Source organism: Carassius carassius, chromosome 9 (assembly GCF_963082965.1).
Source record: "Carassius carassius chromosome 9, fCarCar2.1, whole genome shotgun sequence".
NCBI classification, from domain to species: Eukaryota; Metazoa; Chordata; class Actinopteri; order Cypriniformes; family Cyprinidae; genus Carassius; species Carassius carassius.
In genome coordinates, this window is record NC_081763.1 from 27185965 (window position 1) to 27204574 (window position 18610).

At 36.7% G+C, this 18610-nt stretch overlaps 1 protein-coding gene across 1 annotated transcript; it reads right to left on the reverse strand.

Annotated features, from left to right (window-relative positions):
• Window positions 1–63: 63 nt before the first annotated feature.
• On the reverse strand, window positions 64–15884 carry LOC132149464 (endoplasmic reticulum transmembrane helix translocase-like). The gene is made up of 25 exons (XM_059558727.1): window positions 15410–15884; window positions 15120–15209; window positions 12472–12735; window positions 12145–12300; window positions 11631–11700; window positions 11280–11386; window positions 11066–11195; window positions 10878–10933; window positions 10552–10678; window positions 9556–9693; window positions 9340–9460; window positions 8837–8994; window positions 8522–8697; window positions 6986–7096; window positions 6782–6907; window positions 5769–5877; window positions 5498–5691; window positions 5295–5391; window positions 3504–3685; window positions 3111–3225; window positions 2828–3024; window positions 2610–2752; window positions 2105–2216; window positions 1242–1385; window positions 64–575 (listed from the first exon to the last, which is right to left on the reverse strand). Exons 1-25 carry the CDS (start codon window positions 15728–15730, stop codon window positions 465–467), a joined length of 3555 nt encoding a protein of 1184 aa, XP_059414710.1. The 5' UTR covers window positions 15731–15884; the 3' UTR covers window positions 64–464.
• Window positions 15885–18610: the final 2726 nt, after the last annotated feature.

The following is an 18610-nucleotide window of genomic DNA, read 5'->3' on the forward strand; positions in this document are numbered from 1 at the left end:
TGTTCTCTGAAATTAAAATCTTAATAAGAAAGACTTATGGAAATAAATAAACACAATAACAGCTTGTTTTGGTCATTTATAAGTCTTTCTGGGATTGGTCTTTTTACAAAATGCTGAAAACGACTTAAAACAAAACAAAAAAGAAACACTTGTCCAGAACGCCCCGTCACAGCCGTGAGCCTCAACCGCATTCATCCTCAACACAATACTGTAGTTTTCTTGGCCTTCAGAGAGGACGGGGTGGTGAAAGATGTCAGAAGAAAGAAAATGAAGTCAAATGATTAAGACAGAACAGAGACAGGGAGGAAAAGGAAACTCTGGGGTGTGTACAGTATTGAGTTTCACGCCCATTCTTTCCCATCTCGCTGAGTTTGTCACCAGTCAAGTACCGGTTCCTGTAAAGCCCGTTCACAGTCTGGTCACGAGGGGCAGCAGCTGCTTTGGTGACTGTTGGAAATAACAGTTCATTTCGGCAACCTCAGGGTTCCTTTGCCCAGCAGGAACTGCAAAACTCTGTCCACCAAAAGAGCGGCGACAAAATCCAAAACTAGGACCTGGGCTATTATCAACTTAAACTGCAAAGAGAAAGAATATAGAAACATATTAATTATAAATAGCTTTGCATGAGAGGCCAACTTAGAAAAAGGCTGAATACCAATGTGCATACTATACAGCATATAAAAACTGGATAACTGCAGCCCTATTAATATTATATTGAGGATTTAAGCCAAAGTACCCAGGTGTTACATTATTTCGAGTTGGGAGTTGTATTTTTTTTTTTTTTAAATATACATTCTATTCTTGCAAACATTTTGTGTGGAGAATTGAATTCGATAAGAATCTAGAGACAATTTAATTGTATTATGTCACAATACTTGTGTACTGACTAAAGGCCCGTTCACACCAAGGATAACTATAACAATAAAGATTTACGTTCATAACACAACTACGACAATCACAACACAAAGAATATTTGTTTCCACCTGGTGAATGATAGAAACTTTCACAGGCTATCAGAAACCACCCGACTTTAAAGATCTCAAGTATTTAAAGTGACACATGGCAAACTACAGTACACTTATAATAAACAGACTGTCTGTTGGTGTGGATGCTAATAGGGTTATATCATTATAGTTATGCTTGTTGTTTTTAACAAGACTTTACAGCATGCTTAAAATACAAACAAACACTTTTCCACTGACATTCTAGTACGTGAATAGCGAGGTGTATTGAAATCGTACCTCAGTTGGAATATCCACTAAGGCGAACTGCTCATTGAATTCAGGTGAAGACCCCGTCAGTAACCCTACTATGGCGAGCCCGGATATACCAATGCTCCACAGCAAGGGCCGATTCTCAGTGAGAGACTCCATGAAAGGATGACCCTAAACAAGACAGAGTTGAATCTTAGGCTGCAGGACTCGAATCTCATCTGCGCTTGCAGTGTTGTTATTGTTAACTAAAAATATTAAGTCAGCACTATGTAACTTTTGGCACTTTATCGGTTAATAAGCACGCATCCCGTGGAAGAACATTCTAACTGGAACTACTTCTCCAAGTTTATGTCTACTGTGATTCACGCAGGTATGTGTTACTCCGCATCGGCGACGACCCGAACAGGCTACATTAGTCCAAATATAATCACTTATTAGAAGTGTACCACAGTGCTTCAGGATAAGACAAAACGAAGATGAATTCAGATGAATTCAGCAAATTTTGAACACAGTGCTGCTTTAAAAAGAGTTTTACATTTTAAAATGTGCCCTGGCAACTAACTGAAATAAAATAATTTACAGTAGTAAAATGACAAACTTAAAAATATATTATAGCTTAAAAAAAGAAAAGAAAAGACAAGCACAATAACTAAATTTTACAAATAAAAACTAAGTATAAAAAGCGAATTTAAAATAATAATAGTGCTATAATAGTTTATAAACAATATTAAAATAAAACATCGTTCTAACTTGGCACCTTATCAACTGCAATGCATTTTTTCTTTCACAAATACATTTTTGGGTGAACTATTTCTCCAAATTAAATGGAAATCTGATGTGCATGTGCTACAAAGGCTCATCATATGCATCATGAGTAAGGATTCAAGTACCTTATAATTAATGGCAAATGTGGCCATTTGCATGGCCATGGACATGATGTATACAGTACTGTTAATGAGACTGGGCTCAAACTCTTTGTACAGGTCCACAAACTGCTCTGCCCTGCAGGTATGGGGGGAAAAAAGAATAAGAGAGAGGTGAAACATGAAGCCAGATTGCAAATGTTATGAAAATCAATCACAAATGTGAACAATGACGTCACATGTAAGGAATGTCTGGGACTGATTGAACAGCCTAAAGAGGCGTTCACACTGAAAGCGATATACAGCAACCCTAAGTGCATCATTTTTATATAGAGTTGATGATATCTGACAACATGAGCCATTGGCTACATTTTAGAGACAGTAAACTGAATTATACTTTGGTTTTTATGTATACAACCTGCAAGTGTTACCAGGATTTTCTAAGACTTGAAGCAGAATTCTCCGGTAAAGATACTGGGAAATCCCACTTGGCCGATTCATGTGGTCATAAGTACTTTATTTCCTTTCATACCTGGGTGGGCTTCTGCTCTGTGCCCCTCTGTACAGGTACACCAGGCTGCAGAAGTGGACTGCAAACTGCAGCAGCACTGTGAGGACAGTGTACAGGTTGAAGATGTTCGGTAAAGGCCTCTCTTTGGACAGAGTCTTCAACGGCTAAAGGCAAAAAGAGTCATTGAAACTCGGTCCATCGCAAACCACAGGCAGCTTGACAAAACATTCCAGTCTCACCTTTGACCTTGAGATGAAGAGAAAGCAGCCGGCCAGCAGCAGACCCTGAAGGGTCGCCTGGAAGTCGCTGAATTTGACCCCCTCCAGGTAAAGCACAGACTGACTGTAGGCCAGAACCAGAGCGTTCAGCGCCAGGATCTTAAACATCTGCAGGGTGGTCACCAGAGTGCAGCGTCCCTGTTTAATCACGTGACAGACTGAAAACAGATGGGACAACGTTAGGCCAACCTCACATAGGACTAAATGAGAGCACTCAAGCTGATCTAAAACACGTGTTACTTACTGCACTGTATGGAAGACAGTTTGGAAGTGAATGGAGCAGCAATAGAGGCGTCCCCCAATTTAACCACCTGGATCTGATCCTCTTCTAGCTCTCGAAGAACCTGACTGATCCTCTCCTAAGACACAAGTCATTTATGCAACATTGTGGTTACCTATATGGAGTACATAATTCAAGCTTAAAGGCATAGTTCACTCAAAAATAGTATTGTTTCCCCCATACTATGGAAGTCAATGGCTACCGTCAACTGTTTGGTTACCAACATTCTTCAAAATATCTTCTTTTGTGTTCAACGACATGAGGCTGAGTAAATGATGACAGTTTTCAGTTTTGGGTGAACTAGTTAAATGCTGACATTCAAAACATGTAAACCACAATCAGACTCAAGCTGCTGACCTTCTGTGCAGCGAGCTGCTCCTCTCTCTGAGCCATCATTCTCTGTCTGGCTGCACGGGAGCTGGGTTTGACCCCTGAACTCGGGACTGGGGGTCTGGGCTCTCCTGAGGAGTACTCTTTGTCTTTGCTTCTCTTCTTTTTCTCAGGCATGTGCTCTGGGGCGTTAGCCAACAACGCCACACCTGGTAAACACAAAGGACATGTTATGATCCGAGTACATCTACGGTATATCAACCCTGACACATGAAATAAATAATAGTCTGAAAAATCTATTTGTGTTTTTTTGAAGTGGAAGAGTTTATTGGACCTTTAGACAAATTATATAAACAAATCAAGTTTTAAAAAGTTGCTGTGCATGCGTTTTATGTTAAGTATCATATTTAATGCATCATGACAGGAAAAAATTACTTGATATTAAAGTATGAACTATCAATCAGACATCAGAAGGCATGTACTCAATTTACTACAACACTTTTTCAATAGTTTTGATCACGTTGATAGTTTAGAGGTATTATGCTTATATTTTGCTTATCAGATATGAGACAGTAGACATTATAGATTATGTTCCAGATTCAATACAAGACAATCTGTGACACGCTGACACTGGAATTCTCTCTTAATAATAATAATTAAAAAAAAGAGCTCAGTTAATGCACTCATATTTGTTTAGGCTGGAGCCCACTAGGGGGCCTCAGCAAACTTCCAAAGGGGCCTTAAGATGACACTAAATTATTTAAAATAAGCTTTGACAAGATCTTTCTCTTTTTAATTCACCCCCTCAAAAACGGTGTTTAAAGAACTAGGGTTCACAGACTGTGCCAGTATTTATTCCCAAATAATGTTTCAAAGATCTGAATAATTGTATTTCTGTGATTCTTCAGGATATGAAAATTCCTTGCATAAAAAAATTATATTTGGAAAGGAAGAAGGAAGAGGGTGGATTGGCAATGTCAAAACTTTTATACTATTACAGTCCAATTTATTTATGTACCTAAAGGTCCATAGCTTTATAAAAGACATTTATCTCCTTCCTTGAACCAACCAGAAGAGGGCTGGATTGATGAGCTGTTAAATATGGACGCTTTTTAAACATTTTCATCTATATATGTAATAAAGAGATTGACTCTAATTTGTTTACTTTTAGGGGTCTAAATGTATGTAGTATGTAGTCTGTATATGTATGTAGTCATGTGTTAAAAAGAATGTTGTATATGTTTGTGTGGTTGTGACTGTTGCAAAATAATGAAAATTAATAAACAAATTTTAATAATAAAAAAAAAGAATAACCGGGGTTTCTACATTATAGGACTGAATAAGTTATTTAATGTAATAAAACCTTTAAAAGCCATGATGGTTATTTTTATATTCAATATAACTTTTTTTATTTTTTTTAGCTATGCCAAAAAAATGGAGTAAAAATATTCTTAATTCTAAATCACAAACCACTCAATATTTAAAAAGCATGGGATCCCAAAAGATCTTCAAAAATACAAAAGTAAAAATTTAAAATCGCTTTAGTTGAGTGACAAAATAAAATCTTTTTTTTAATAATATCACACATTGCATTTTCTTCACACAGTATAAATAGGCTTCTGTATATGAAAATATATTGCCTTGCTGGTTTGGACAACTTTACAATGATTATGAAGAAAATCGGACCTGCGCACATCTGTTTTTCAACCCTTCAGAGACTGAACACTTCGATTTCATTAAGAAGTGTCTTACTTCTCCATTGCTTTAAACAAAACCACGTGCAGGCCTAATTTACCATCTATGACATTAATGACTCACCTATGTGGGCATGTTTGAGCGCACCAACATCATTTGTGCCATCTCCACACATCAGCGTAACGAAACCTAGTCCCTTCAGACTAGTTATGACAAACTCCTGCACAGACAGGAGAATCAACACTGTTAGCCATGCTGAACAACAGTGAGTGCAGATCGTGATAGTGCAACTATCAGCAAAGGTTGCTCAAACATGTAAAACTGACCTTCTGTTTAGGGCTGACACGAGCAAAGACTCGCACATGAGGAAGCAGGGCATTGAGTAAACGGGGTTCATAGGTCAACCGGGCCAGTCCCTCTCCTGTCACACAGAGGTCGTAACGACTGACCAAATCAGGGACTGAAGAATTGGGTAGAGGGAGGCACACACTGCCGTCTATTGACACCCACTGCCATTCAGCTGCAAAAAACACAACATACACTTAAAATATGTTCCTGCAGCTGTTTTAGGGCAGTGCTGTCAGGGACGTCACACACCTTGACTGGGGCTTTGCTGCAGTATGACCGTGTGCTCCTTCTGGATGAAATGCAGCTCTCTGGCCACATGACACGCTGTTAGAGGGTTGTCACCTGTGATCATTGCAACCTGTGGACAGATAATGTGACAAGTGTTTAATATATAATATCACATAATAACCTAATAAAACTATAAATATTCTGGCAAGGAACCACACACCCTTGTGAAAGACACATCATATGTTTAATCAAAATTTATACAAATCAGACATCTAAGACTATGTGACAGACCAGTTCGGCTCGACAACGATCAGATTTGTGAAAAAGAAAAATGTGAAAACAAAATAACCTTACTTTTTAGAAATAATTCTTCGGGAATCGCTCTAATATGCCGATTTGGTTTTAATGAAACTTATTATTCATGTGTTAACCTAAAAAGAAAAGCATTTTTTTGAAATATTGAGAAACATTTTGAGAATAAAAATAGAAGTATTAATTTCTTTTTAAAACCAAAAATATTACTGACACCAAACTTTTGAACGATTGTGTACATATAAATACGTAAATAGAATATATATAAATTCACCTTTTAAATGTAATTATACATTTTTATTTATATATTCAAATATACATTATTTAAAATTAGTTTACATAATAAATAGAAATAAACATTATTTATAAATAACTCATAAAAACGGATAATTCACCAGTAGACATAACCATTAACTCAACATAAACCATTGATTTATTTGTATAAAACCATTTCCTTTAATTTACTAAACCACTTTAAAACCTTTAGATTTGGGCCAACTTGTATAAATCTTTCTGCATTTCCTTGTGATTTATGATAAATGTCAAATGCAAAAATGCAAGTACAAATTAGCAATACTTCCAGAATCCAAGACAAACAACCCCCTGTTCATACCTTTTAAAAATGGTTTTAAACGGTGCAAAATTGGCAATACTATGGTGCCAATAGAGACATGTTATGTGTTAACTAAATGCATGTTAACATCTAGAGTTAATCCACTCACATGGTGTGAGGCCTCTTGTATCTCTCTGATAACGGTCTTACTGTCGGTCTTGAGAGGACAGGACACGACCATGAACCCTGCAAAGCGCAGGTCACACTCCAGCATGTCCCGGCTCACCTCCCTCACCTGCACACACGACAGACTGTGATACACAACAGAGCATGATGATGTTTAGCGTTTCATCCAGTGGTGGCTGCTCAATACCTGCTGATGGCTCAGGTGGCCCATCTCTTTGTATCCCAGTGCGAGAACTCTGGCTCCCTCTCGTGACATTTCTCTGTGCACCTCGTCATAGCTGGCTGGACACTCAGAGAACTGAAAAACAACAATGTCTTCATAAATTATTCAGAACCACCAATCTATAGCAACTTTTAGTCGTCAGAAGTTACAATGCAGCAAATAATTCCCTCAATTTCAGGTCGAAATAGCAGAATTATTTTTGTCCTCATTAAAGCAAAAATCACAGGCAATCAGAATCGCACCGAGTTTGTTTACACGCTCATCGTGATAAGAAATGATCATGATGTGGTGTTTCAGCTGAAGCCAAAGGTACTCTTAAAGCGCTCTGACTGCTGAAATAGCACTTCATGAGCTGTGCGTGTGTAAACCAACACAGTGCCAAGCTGAACTCTGACACTTACAGCACATATAGAATAATTTGCCAGCAAAATAAAAGTTTGGTAGTTAAACATATGAAAACTACATTTAGATAAAAGTAGTTGTATTGTGATTTACACAGAACTAAAATGTTTTATTAAATACTAAATTAAATATTTAAACATTTTACAGTAAGATACGTTATTATAAATTAGACTACTTCCTATTTTGTTTAATGTATTTATTCAGTAATTATTATTACTGCATATTGAATGGTTTAAAAACTTAGTTTTCATAGCCACGTCAGCATCTAAACAAATCTTCATGGTAAAAACCTGAACTAAAACATGAGTTACCAACACAAAATAAAAAGTCTACAAGATTATGCAAATTTATATATATATATATATATATATATATATATATATATATATATATATATATATATATATATATATATATATATATATATATATTAACATATGATAAAAAAAAAATCTTTCTTTTTGGTAAAATCTTACTAAAGTTGCTGAGTGAGCATACTTCATAAAACAATTAAGCCTTTAAAACTCAAGTGGAAATATATATATTTTTAACTGTTAACTTAATGGTTGCTAAAAAGGCTTTTACTTGATTTAAGTAAAGCGAAAATGCCCAAAGAGTTAACACCCCCCCCCCACCACCACCACCACCACCACCAAAAAAAAAGTAAAAAGTCTTTTCATCTTTTTTATATTATTTTTTATTTATTCTCTGTACAGATACACTCCCCTATATTCTAAAATAATTAATTATTTACAAACTCCTGTATTTTTCCCACAATATGTATCATGGATCCCTAAAGCAGTCCCTTCACCAAATGTTTTTTACAGGGTTTCCTAGACTAACTAGTCAACTAGTTGTTCTAGCAACCAATTGCCTTTGGTTTTAAAATGTTTAACAGTTTTCCATATCTATATTGTAATGTGTAGAGGATAACCCTGGGACTAAAGTATGTGAGGGAACTTCTCACGCCAAGAAAAAAAAAACATTAGCAGTGCTATCAGTGTTTGTCAGAGCTGCTACAGATCTGCTGAAGAACACAGAGTGCTAACTATCAGCAGTGTACCAGACATATACCTAAAGAGCCAAAGAGACGCTCACCATGTCCTTCAGGGTCTCTGGTGCACCTTTAACGGCTGAGATATAGCAGAGCTCGGTGGAGCCCATCCGCTCATACGACGCCAGCACTGACATCCTCTTCAAAGCACTAGCGAAATGAAACCTCTGATGGATCTTCAGCCCCGGAGTCTTTATGCTGCGAGAAAACACCTTCTCATCTACATAAAGGGACAGAAACCAGGTCATACATCACAAATTCAACTGGCTCTACTATATGTTGCATTAAACCAAACTCAAAATGATTAAAGTTTTTCTGACATTTTGACAGATTAATGGTTTTCAATATTTAAATCAGACCTTTAGTGAGTGTCCAGTCGGCTGCGGTCAGCATGGCCTTTTCCAGTGGATCGCCCACCAGCTGTCCATCATCTAGTGTGACCAGGGAATGACACGTGGCCACCACCCGATGAGTGTCCACTGGAATATCTGACACTGGCGTCACTTGTTTCCCTTCTCTAAGGAAAAGAGGAACAGGAAGAGACCATGGATGTGCTTTCAACATTTCTGGGGTTCTCTGAAGTCATCATAGTTGGGTACACTTCAATAATGGTCTAATTTTTGCGCTTCCATTTGATTCCGATAGCAAAATAAAAAAATCCACAATAGAGTTTCTATGACTTTAGAAAGAGGAGAAAATAATAGAGAGATTGAATGTGTTGGTCAAAAGAGAGAAAGATGTTAAGTATTTTTCTATAGTTGAATGCCAAGGCAATAGGTAATGATCAGCGTCTGTGTTGGGCGAAAAAATGCAGAAGGACCATATTTTTTAAAGATCATTTTGCAAGATGTTCAGGCTTTACCTGAGTCCTGCGACGCCACGGACTACCAGGCTGTCGCTTGTCAGGGTGCCAGTCTTGTCGAAACAGCAAATCTCCACTTTCCCAGCAAAGGGGATTCTGAAAGGTTCGGTGCAAAACACATCTGTAAGGGAAGAATATGAGAGGATGAGTGTGAGAAGGGAGAGAATAGTGAGATCCGGTCATCATGACTATGTTGAATCCAGTGCGGTCACTCACAGAGTTTGGCCAGGGCTATGAGCGATGTGTTAACAGCCAGTGAGAGCTCTATGGGTAATTCAGGAGGCACTACTGACGTCAGGATTAGAGTGCACTCCAGAAACAGCTTGTACTTGTTTCTGTTCGGGTCCTTTGTCCCTGAAAGACACAGAGAGTGAAGGATGATGGGATATGCAGGCAAACAAACACAGGCTACCGTTCAAATGATTGATCAAAAGTGACAGTAAAGACATTTATAATGTTGCAAAAGATTGTATTTGAAATAAATGTGGTTCTTTTGAACTTTTCAATTTATAAGAATCCTGAAAAAAAAACGTATTGGAGTTTCCGATAAAACATTAGGCTGTTTTCAACATTGATGATAATAATGATTTCTGAAATATACTGTGACATAGAAGATGGCTTTAACATCACAGGAATATATTGCATTATGAAATGTATTCTAACAGGAAACAGTTGTTAAATGGTAATACTATTTCACAATACTACTGTTTTATTGTATGTTTCATTAAATAAATGTAGCCCTGGTGAGCATGAGCGACTTCTTACAAAAAACATCAAATCTTATCAAAACCAAACTTTTGGTTTAAACCAACAAATTTTAGAAAACACAAAGCTTCTTGGAAGTTATAAACAGCCAACAGAGACATGTATAGAGTAAAAAAAGATGACAAAAAAAAAACAAAAAACACGGATATCAAAATAAGTTAAATAAATAAATGTTACTGCAAAACAACACATTTTTTAAAACAGACTGGTCATCTTAAAGAAGCAGTTCACACCTGAACAGATCAGAACGCACAAGGTTTGAGACTGTTTAAATACTGAACTTATCCTAAAAGCAAGTAAGCAGTAATTAAAGTGCATAAATTCAGAAAAATCCTTAAGAAAAAAAAAAAACACTCCACTATTTAATCAGCTTGTTTTTAGACAACTTGTCAAACTATCTCACTCATCCCGCCCCGTAAAAGAAGACTTCAGACGAACGTGACTCACCTTCGACCCAAACATACGCAGCCGCGGCAATGGCGAAAACCAACAGGAAAAGGATAAAGATAAAAGTCTCCAGATTGTTGGCCGTCACCCTCTTCACACCAAACAGAATCGTTCTTAATAATTTGCCCTAAAAACAACAACAACAACAACAACAACAACAGTTTAGACATTTTGTGAACACAAAACTTAAAAAGAAAATTGTGACTCATTGTTCCATTCTTCTCTGAATTGCTTCCTAGCAATAATCCACTGACCTCTAAATAAATAGTAGCACAATGTCTAAACAAACGTCTTTCAAAAACCTGTCTGGTGATGAAGCACCTCACCTGAGAAGTGTAGAACCCTGTCCGCAAAACATACGCAACACAGCCATTGTCTACAGCTGTGAAAAGACAGAAAGAGAGGGAGTATGATTACAAATGCAAATTCTAAACTCACAGTTAAGCTATATTGGGCATTAGAGCTAAAACATGTTCAGGGTTCTTGAGGACCAATCACTGCTGCGAGTACTAACGTTTCAGGCCTGCGCTGGCTCGGAGAGGCGGGCTGTGCTGAACCACTTTGGTGCCTCCTGAGATGACGTGGAGACGGGAGTCTGTCTGCAGGTCCAGGATCCTGTCAGGATCCAGGTCCTCCACAGGCTCCTACAGACACAACACAGCTGATCAGAGACAGCAGAGTTTGCTGAAGTTGGCTGCTGATTCGGTGACGAGAGCAGCCAGACGCACCTTCATCTGAGGCACAGACTCTCCTGTGAGCATGGCCTCATCCACAATGCAACGGCCTCTCAGCAGCAACACGTCACAGGGAACCAGGTTATCCTGAGGAGAACGTCCTGTGAAGACATGAGGAATAGATGCTCAAATATTAGACTTACACTTCGATTTTGGATGCATGAATTCAGCACTTGTGTAGTAACAACAACAGGTGTAAAACATCACATGAACTACGAACACGAGACAAAGCAGCCAAATACTTTATAATATCTTCATAAAAATGCAAATACATATTTTAAGCACGTCTCAGATGTACAAATATTTTTAGGCAACTGTATGTCATTCAGATTCCATGAAACCTACCAACTGAGACGATGTCTCCAGGAACTAGTTCATCACTGGACACAGGCCTCCATTTTCGGTTGCGATAGACCTGTTACAAATAAAAAGAGCTCGAATTTTACATCCCGCTCTTATCCTAAAACCCGGTTTATTGACCAATCAATAAAATAAGAGAGGGTGTGCCATATCTCGAAGACAGTCGCAGCTAATATGCACTGTTTAACATGAAGCACTCAAGTTCAGTCTATTCCTTTTATAAAATAGCTACTACATGAAACCTGTTTTATTAAGCATATTCTTTGAGCGCCATACTTTCGATTAAATATATAGTCCCTGACAAGCAAACAATAACAGAACCTTTTCTATTATATTGCAGCCGTGCTTATATGTTGCTATGTTGTGGATGACATCACAGACGGAACATTGTAATGACCAATCAGAAGACAGAACCAGCATTATGTGCTTTCCGAAGAACATTTCAAAAAGAGTTAATAGACCAACACAGACCAAAACTGGAGACGGGAGCTGTAGTTACCTGGATCATGTAAGGTTTGTTCCCCATTCTGCGGATTTCTGACATGTTCCTCATCTGCTGCTGCACCAGAGATGCTTCAAATGCCACAAGCATGAAGAGCGTAAAGACACTGTAGTACCAGTACTCATCCAAACACCAGAGACCCACACAAAACACCTGCAGGGGGGCAAAAACATGCAGTTCATACCATACTCATAGACTGGAGACTGAGAGCCACTGCAAATGATTCATTTCTATAGCACTCATGTTTTTATAATGCACAGGCCATCAATCCATCATGCATCCATAAATATCAGTCAAATCAAACCGCATGCTCTCCAGACATACCTGGAAGACAAAGAAGGGTGCTGTGGCTCTCTCCTTGAAGAGCTCCAGGAAGTCCGGCACCACCATCTCTGCACGGTTGGTGCCATAGCGCTTCTCTGCGGCCCGTAACTGATCCTCCTCCTGATAGCCTTTCCAGTTTTGGAAATGACTCATGGGAAAGTTGAGTGGAAATGCCACTGGCAGAAAGCATTTCTTCTCCTTGCTGTCGTAAACATAACGGATCTTCTGGAACTCAAAGGACAGGATTTCCACTCCATTCTCATCCTGCACAAAAATGAGGCGTTACATAGACACTTTTCATCTGTTTTAACTCATCTGTTAGGGTTTCCACACCTTTGGCCAAGGAACAATTGACATTTTCAGGTGTACATGATTTCCAAATAAGGATTTTTGAAAATATGAAGCCTAAATACTGGGAAATATTAGAATGTTTAGAATATTACAAGGATTTATTTTATTTCCAGGACTGAAAAATCACAGCTTTTGAAACAGTATGGCTGTGTGTGACACACCTGTATAATAACATTTGAGACAATCACCATATCACAATACAAATAAAGAGATGGTGGTCTGTTCTAAATAATCCGTTTTTTTTTCTTTATTAGAACACCGCGAAACTTGTTGACTTTTGTGGTACTTGCTATATGAACACACACAATCATGGATGTGATTACAAAAGGCTAATTGCTCTAAAAAAAAAAAAAAAGTCAAAAAAAAAAAAAAAGTCAAAAAAAAAAAAAAAGTCAAAAAAAAAAAAAAAGACTGGCATAGGATATTAAAGGGAAATACAAAAATGTACAGAAATCTTTTGAGGTACAATCTACAAATAGGCCACGATAAAGCAGTCTTTGATAATGTCTAAACATATATCTAAATGCAAAACCTAATATAATAATGTCTGAAATAATACGGAATATGAACCTCAATATGTACCTATATATATAGCGCTATACAATAATCTAGTGATTACACCTAGGGGTGTAAGATAATATTGATACACGCTAGTATCGCGATATTTTGTTTGGCGATACTGTATCGATTCTCAAAAACGTAATCTCGATATTTACAAAAAAAAAAAAGATTCATGGCAGTTGTTTTGTTTTGAGTTTATTTCCCGACCGCTAGATAGAAGTCTTCATATCAGGAAATACTAGCATTAGAGCACGCCACTAATTTTAGCGTTAGTGTAGCTGCTAGTAATGGGCGGGGCGCAGCTATAGGTGGGAGGGTCGCCCCGCGACTGCAGCTGTCTCTAATTTTGGTGGCGTTTTGTGCAGTTGTGCAGGTTTTCGATGGAGGTTTTAGTCTGACGTTTGACATTAGTTTTTTTTTTTTTTTTGCCAATTGAACTGTTTGTGGCTTTTATGTTTTGAGCCCAAACTAATTCAGATAGTCGTAAATCTATGCCCTTTACGTTGCACAAGGCTTAATTTCTAGGGTGAAAAATAAAAAAATTGATTCATTTAAATTAATTAGACCATTTAACTATGTGACATTATAATATAAAACCAATACTAAAATGTTCAGAAAAAAATCCCTGTTATTTCTTTTAATTACCCCTTTATGTGTTTTATAATAATTTTACAACTTTAAATATGCAATAATATAAATCCATTAAATGACAACACCATTTGATCTAAAGGTATCAAACCAACTGTAAAATATACAGAATATTTTTCAGTGTAATGCACAAGGCTTAGTTTTTCAGATAATGCCTTTATTTTTTGTATACAGTACTGAATCTATATTTTTCAAATGTTTTATATACTGTGCTCACTTTAATTAAACTCCAACACAGTTTGAGATAAAGGTATCAAACCAACTGTAATATGTTCAGAATATTATTCTTTATAATGCACAAGGCTTGGTTTTTCAAATTAAGCCTTTATTATTTTAATATTTATTTAATTTTATTAAAGGATCCTGCAAGCACTTTAATTTATCCCCCTTTACACGTACTGCACAAAAAGTGGTTCAGTAACATTGGATGTTACAGGGACTGATTACTGCAAATGCAGATCCCACTGTGTTCTGGTTCAACAACTTTTATTTATTTATTGCTAAGGTTTGCATATGGTAGTGTTCTTAATGACAGCTTTCCTTACAATATATAATATTCCTAAAATAAGTAATATCCCAATATATTGCCTTGCTTACAGTATCGCAGAGTATCACTATATATTGTATTGCAACCCCTGTATCGTGATACGTATCATATCGCCAGATTCTTGGCAATACACAGCCCTAGTTACACCATGGTATTGCATATGATTTTCTTTATTTCTCCCACTAAATAGCACCAATCTGCCTTCCATACATTCAATTTTAAAATACCTCTGCTCTGTTTTGTTTTTTTAACTTAAAAATTGTAATATCTGAAAATAATATGAAAATGTATTTTGTGTATTTGTATTTATATAGGAATAAATGGTGCATAATAAAATAAGGAATATTTTGTATTACCTAGAAATTCCCTCAAAATAAAAATTTAATTTATATTATTAACAAAAATTATTCTACATTAATTTTATTTAAAAATAAAAAAAAAGAAGAGGAAGAAAAAAAGAAGCTACACTTAATATCTTTATTCCGTTTTGACAGCTGAGGATCACAAGTGGGACTCCTAAATGTTGAGGAAAAGATCTCACCTTATCCCTCAGAAGAGGCACCAGTTCAGCCGAACCATTGTTTGGTGTTGGTATCACTTTTGCAAAGGTGGCTTTGGCTGGGTCAGACTCCTGTTGAAAATATACTTGCATAATTACAGTCATCTTACTGTGCGAAATTATGTCTCAAACATATGGCTGTACTAATGACTTACTAAGTCAAGTCAAGCCTAGCCAATAAAAGCGATCATTCAAATGTGTTAGTCTTTAAAAACATATACATATATATTCAATGTTTAGATAGCACATATTTGTTTTTATCACATTTTCACCTTCGAGCAGGTGAGCCAGCAGTGCGCGTGCACGGACCAGTAGCCAGAAAGCACTGTCAGGACGTGCGCGATCCCAAGAGCGGCGAGCGCCAGCAGGCCGGCCTCAAAGTACTCGGCAGCTCCGTAAACTGCTAACCACGAATATAAGCAGCCTGGGTAGAGGAGGAGAAACGGGAACACCGTGCCGTGCAGAACGCGTGGCCTGCGGCTGTGAAGAGACACTGATCTCACCAGCTCATCGCTCAGTGCGCGCGCCCGCGTCCCCCCCGGCCCATCGACGCCGTCTGCGGCCATATTTCCATCTCTTTTAGCTTCATCCATTCTAGAGTGTGCCTTCCTCCGTCGACCCTCCTACTCTCCTCCGCCTCCTCCTTGCAGGCGCTGATGGTAAAAAGGCAGCTTCGCACCGGCCGGGTGTCTGGCCACTCTACAGATTTCTGAAGATTTTCAGACACATACGACAGCTTCCGCATACGCAAACACGTACGCCGGTGACGCAATATCCGGTACATGTCCTTGCCTGGAAATTTTCGGATTGACAGAAAATTTAAAATGGAAATGATATTATAAAAAATGTCACATTCCATGTCATAATAAAAGAAAAGGCATATATTACACGATTATTTATATTGTTCGGGAAGTTCTTTATAAACAAAATGGTCTAGCTCCAAAAACATTGTTTGACCTTAATAAATTACAGTTTACGTTTTTAAACAGTAATAATCTGTAAAGGTCGAAAAGGCTACTAGAACATGTAACTATATTAAATAAAATTAAATATGTTAATACATCATGCCATTTATATAAAAAAAGCGTGACAGGGTTTTTGACAATACAAGTGTTAAAGATACCTCTGATGGCATCCAGAGGATGCTTTCCTCTTTTATGAATGAGTATTTTACGTTTTTATCATTCTTTTATTGTTTCTTGGATATTTTATCTCGTATTGACGTGTGTGAATAAAGTAAAAAAAATAATTAATCAATAAATAAACCCGTTTTACTAGCACATAAGTATCGCTGGTTAAGTTTTTTTCATTAAAAATAAAATATGTCAATGAAAAAAAGAAAGAAAAACGTTGTGTTATTTTCAAAGCCACGCCCATTGTTTAATGCGACCAATTAAATCAGCGTATGCGTAAATATTGACCAATCGAATTGTACCGGAGAGAGGGCGGACGTTCTCTTTGCACGTGTGCGTGATGATAGTAACCGTCACGAGACGAGAACTGAACAGACTGGAAAGCATGGGTTATATAAAGGGGTTTCTTTACTTCTGACTGACAGCGGTGTGTTAAATACTTGTTTTACATGTTGTATATTACATTTGTTGTTTTTCCTCTATAATACGACGGCAGTAAGTCTGATAACAAGCCAAGCTTTGTTTCAACTCTATTAGCTAAAATGAATTGTATGAACTAGAATGTGTGTAATGTGTAAATGACCCTAAACTTTTGCTGTCTTTGAATGTCCCTAATTATAAATTAATTAAAATTTTATATAAATGGGTTTCTTTAGCTCATTAAAACTATTGTTTTACCATGCTTTTATTTATTTAGGTCTATGACAATCCATTATACACACACACACACACACACACACATAAATAAATACAAATTTAGTAACAGCATATTGATACCTAATAATGTTTAGTTAACTTCTTTGCCAAGCAGACAACAGTGTCAGTGAAAATGAAATATTTGACATTTATTTATTTTGTTTTAGCCTACATTTACATTTAGTCCTTTAGTCATTTAGCAGATGCTTTTATCCAAAGCGACTTACAAATGGGGCAAGAAGCAATCAAAAACAACAAAAAGAGCAATGATATATAAGTGCTATAACAAGTCTCAGTTAGCTTAAACACATACACGTAGCAAGGGCTTTTAAATAATATAATAAAAGAAAACAGAATAGAAAAAGAATAGAGCAAGCTAGTGTTAGAGGTCATATATATATATATATATATATATATATATATATATATAGTATAATAAATGAAAAGAAAATAGATCACAAAAAGATTAGAAAGGTAGTTAGACTTTTTTTTTTTAAAGAATAGAATTAGAATAGTGAGTGCTTAAGTTAGAGGGTCAAATGAAGATGGAAGAGATGTGTTTTAAGCCGATTCTTAAAGATGGACTCAGCTGCTCGGATTGAGTTGGACAGGTTGGACTGATGTTTTAGACATCAGATCAAGCTAATTAATCACTTAGGAAAATAATAATTTATATTTTTCCCCCCATCAAGCTGTATTTAGTCATATTGTGTTTTGTTTTTTTTCAATTAAATTTTCAAAAAATGTTTAACTCAACTCAACTCACTTTATTTCTAGAGCACTTTCAAAAAACCAAAGTGCTGTACATGAAAGGGAAAAAACAAATAAATACACTCCATAAACATACAAATTACAACATATTATTAAAAAATATGTTTTTAACATCCTCTGAAAAGACCCTCAAGTAGGAGATGTTTTTAAAGACAGGGGAAACTCATTCCATAGTCTTGGGGCAGCCACGGAAAAAGCTCTATCTCCTCTACATTTTAAGCGTGATTGAGGAATCATCAGGCACAGTTGATCCTTAGAGTGAAGAGATCTCAAAGGTTGATGTAGACAAATTAAATCGGAAACATACATTTGTAATTTCAGTTTAATGCTATTAAACACAATGCATTGTTTGAGATGTAATGCAATGCGACTGGGGTGGAAATGTTCATGACTTTCAGTAAAAGTGGCTGATTTTTCAAAAATAAATCAATAAAAATAAAATAAAAAGGGAAAAATCCACTGTTGGATATGTTGGTAGACAAATAAAATAACTAGCAAGAGTTTAGTATTTTATTTATTTAATATAGTTTATTTTTCTATAGCTGATAACACATCTAAATATTGGTAAACAGGGATCAAGACTATTTATTTAGTATTTATTATGTTCTCCTCCTGTTTTTCTTTCATCTCGCTGCAGTCCGGTGATCAGGAAGATTGTGCCAGTGAGTTTTCAGTGTTGGAGCGATGTCTGCTGGAGAAGAAGAGCTCTGCTAAAGCCTGTCAAGCTCACCTCACACGTTTCCTCGCCTGTGTTGAGAGACCGTCGACCTTTCAGGAATAGGTAAGCAGTAAAGTCCGCGTTTATAATTACACGACCAAGTACAATTAATTAAAATATTTGTGACACTTTTTCTTTCAACAGCAAATGCTGCG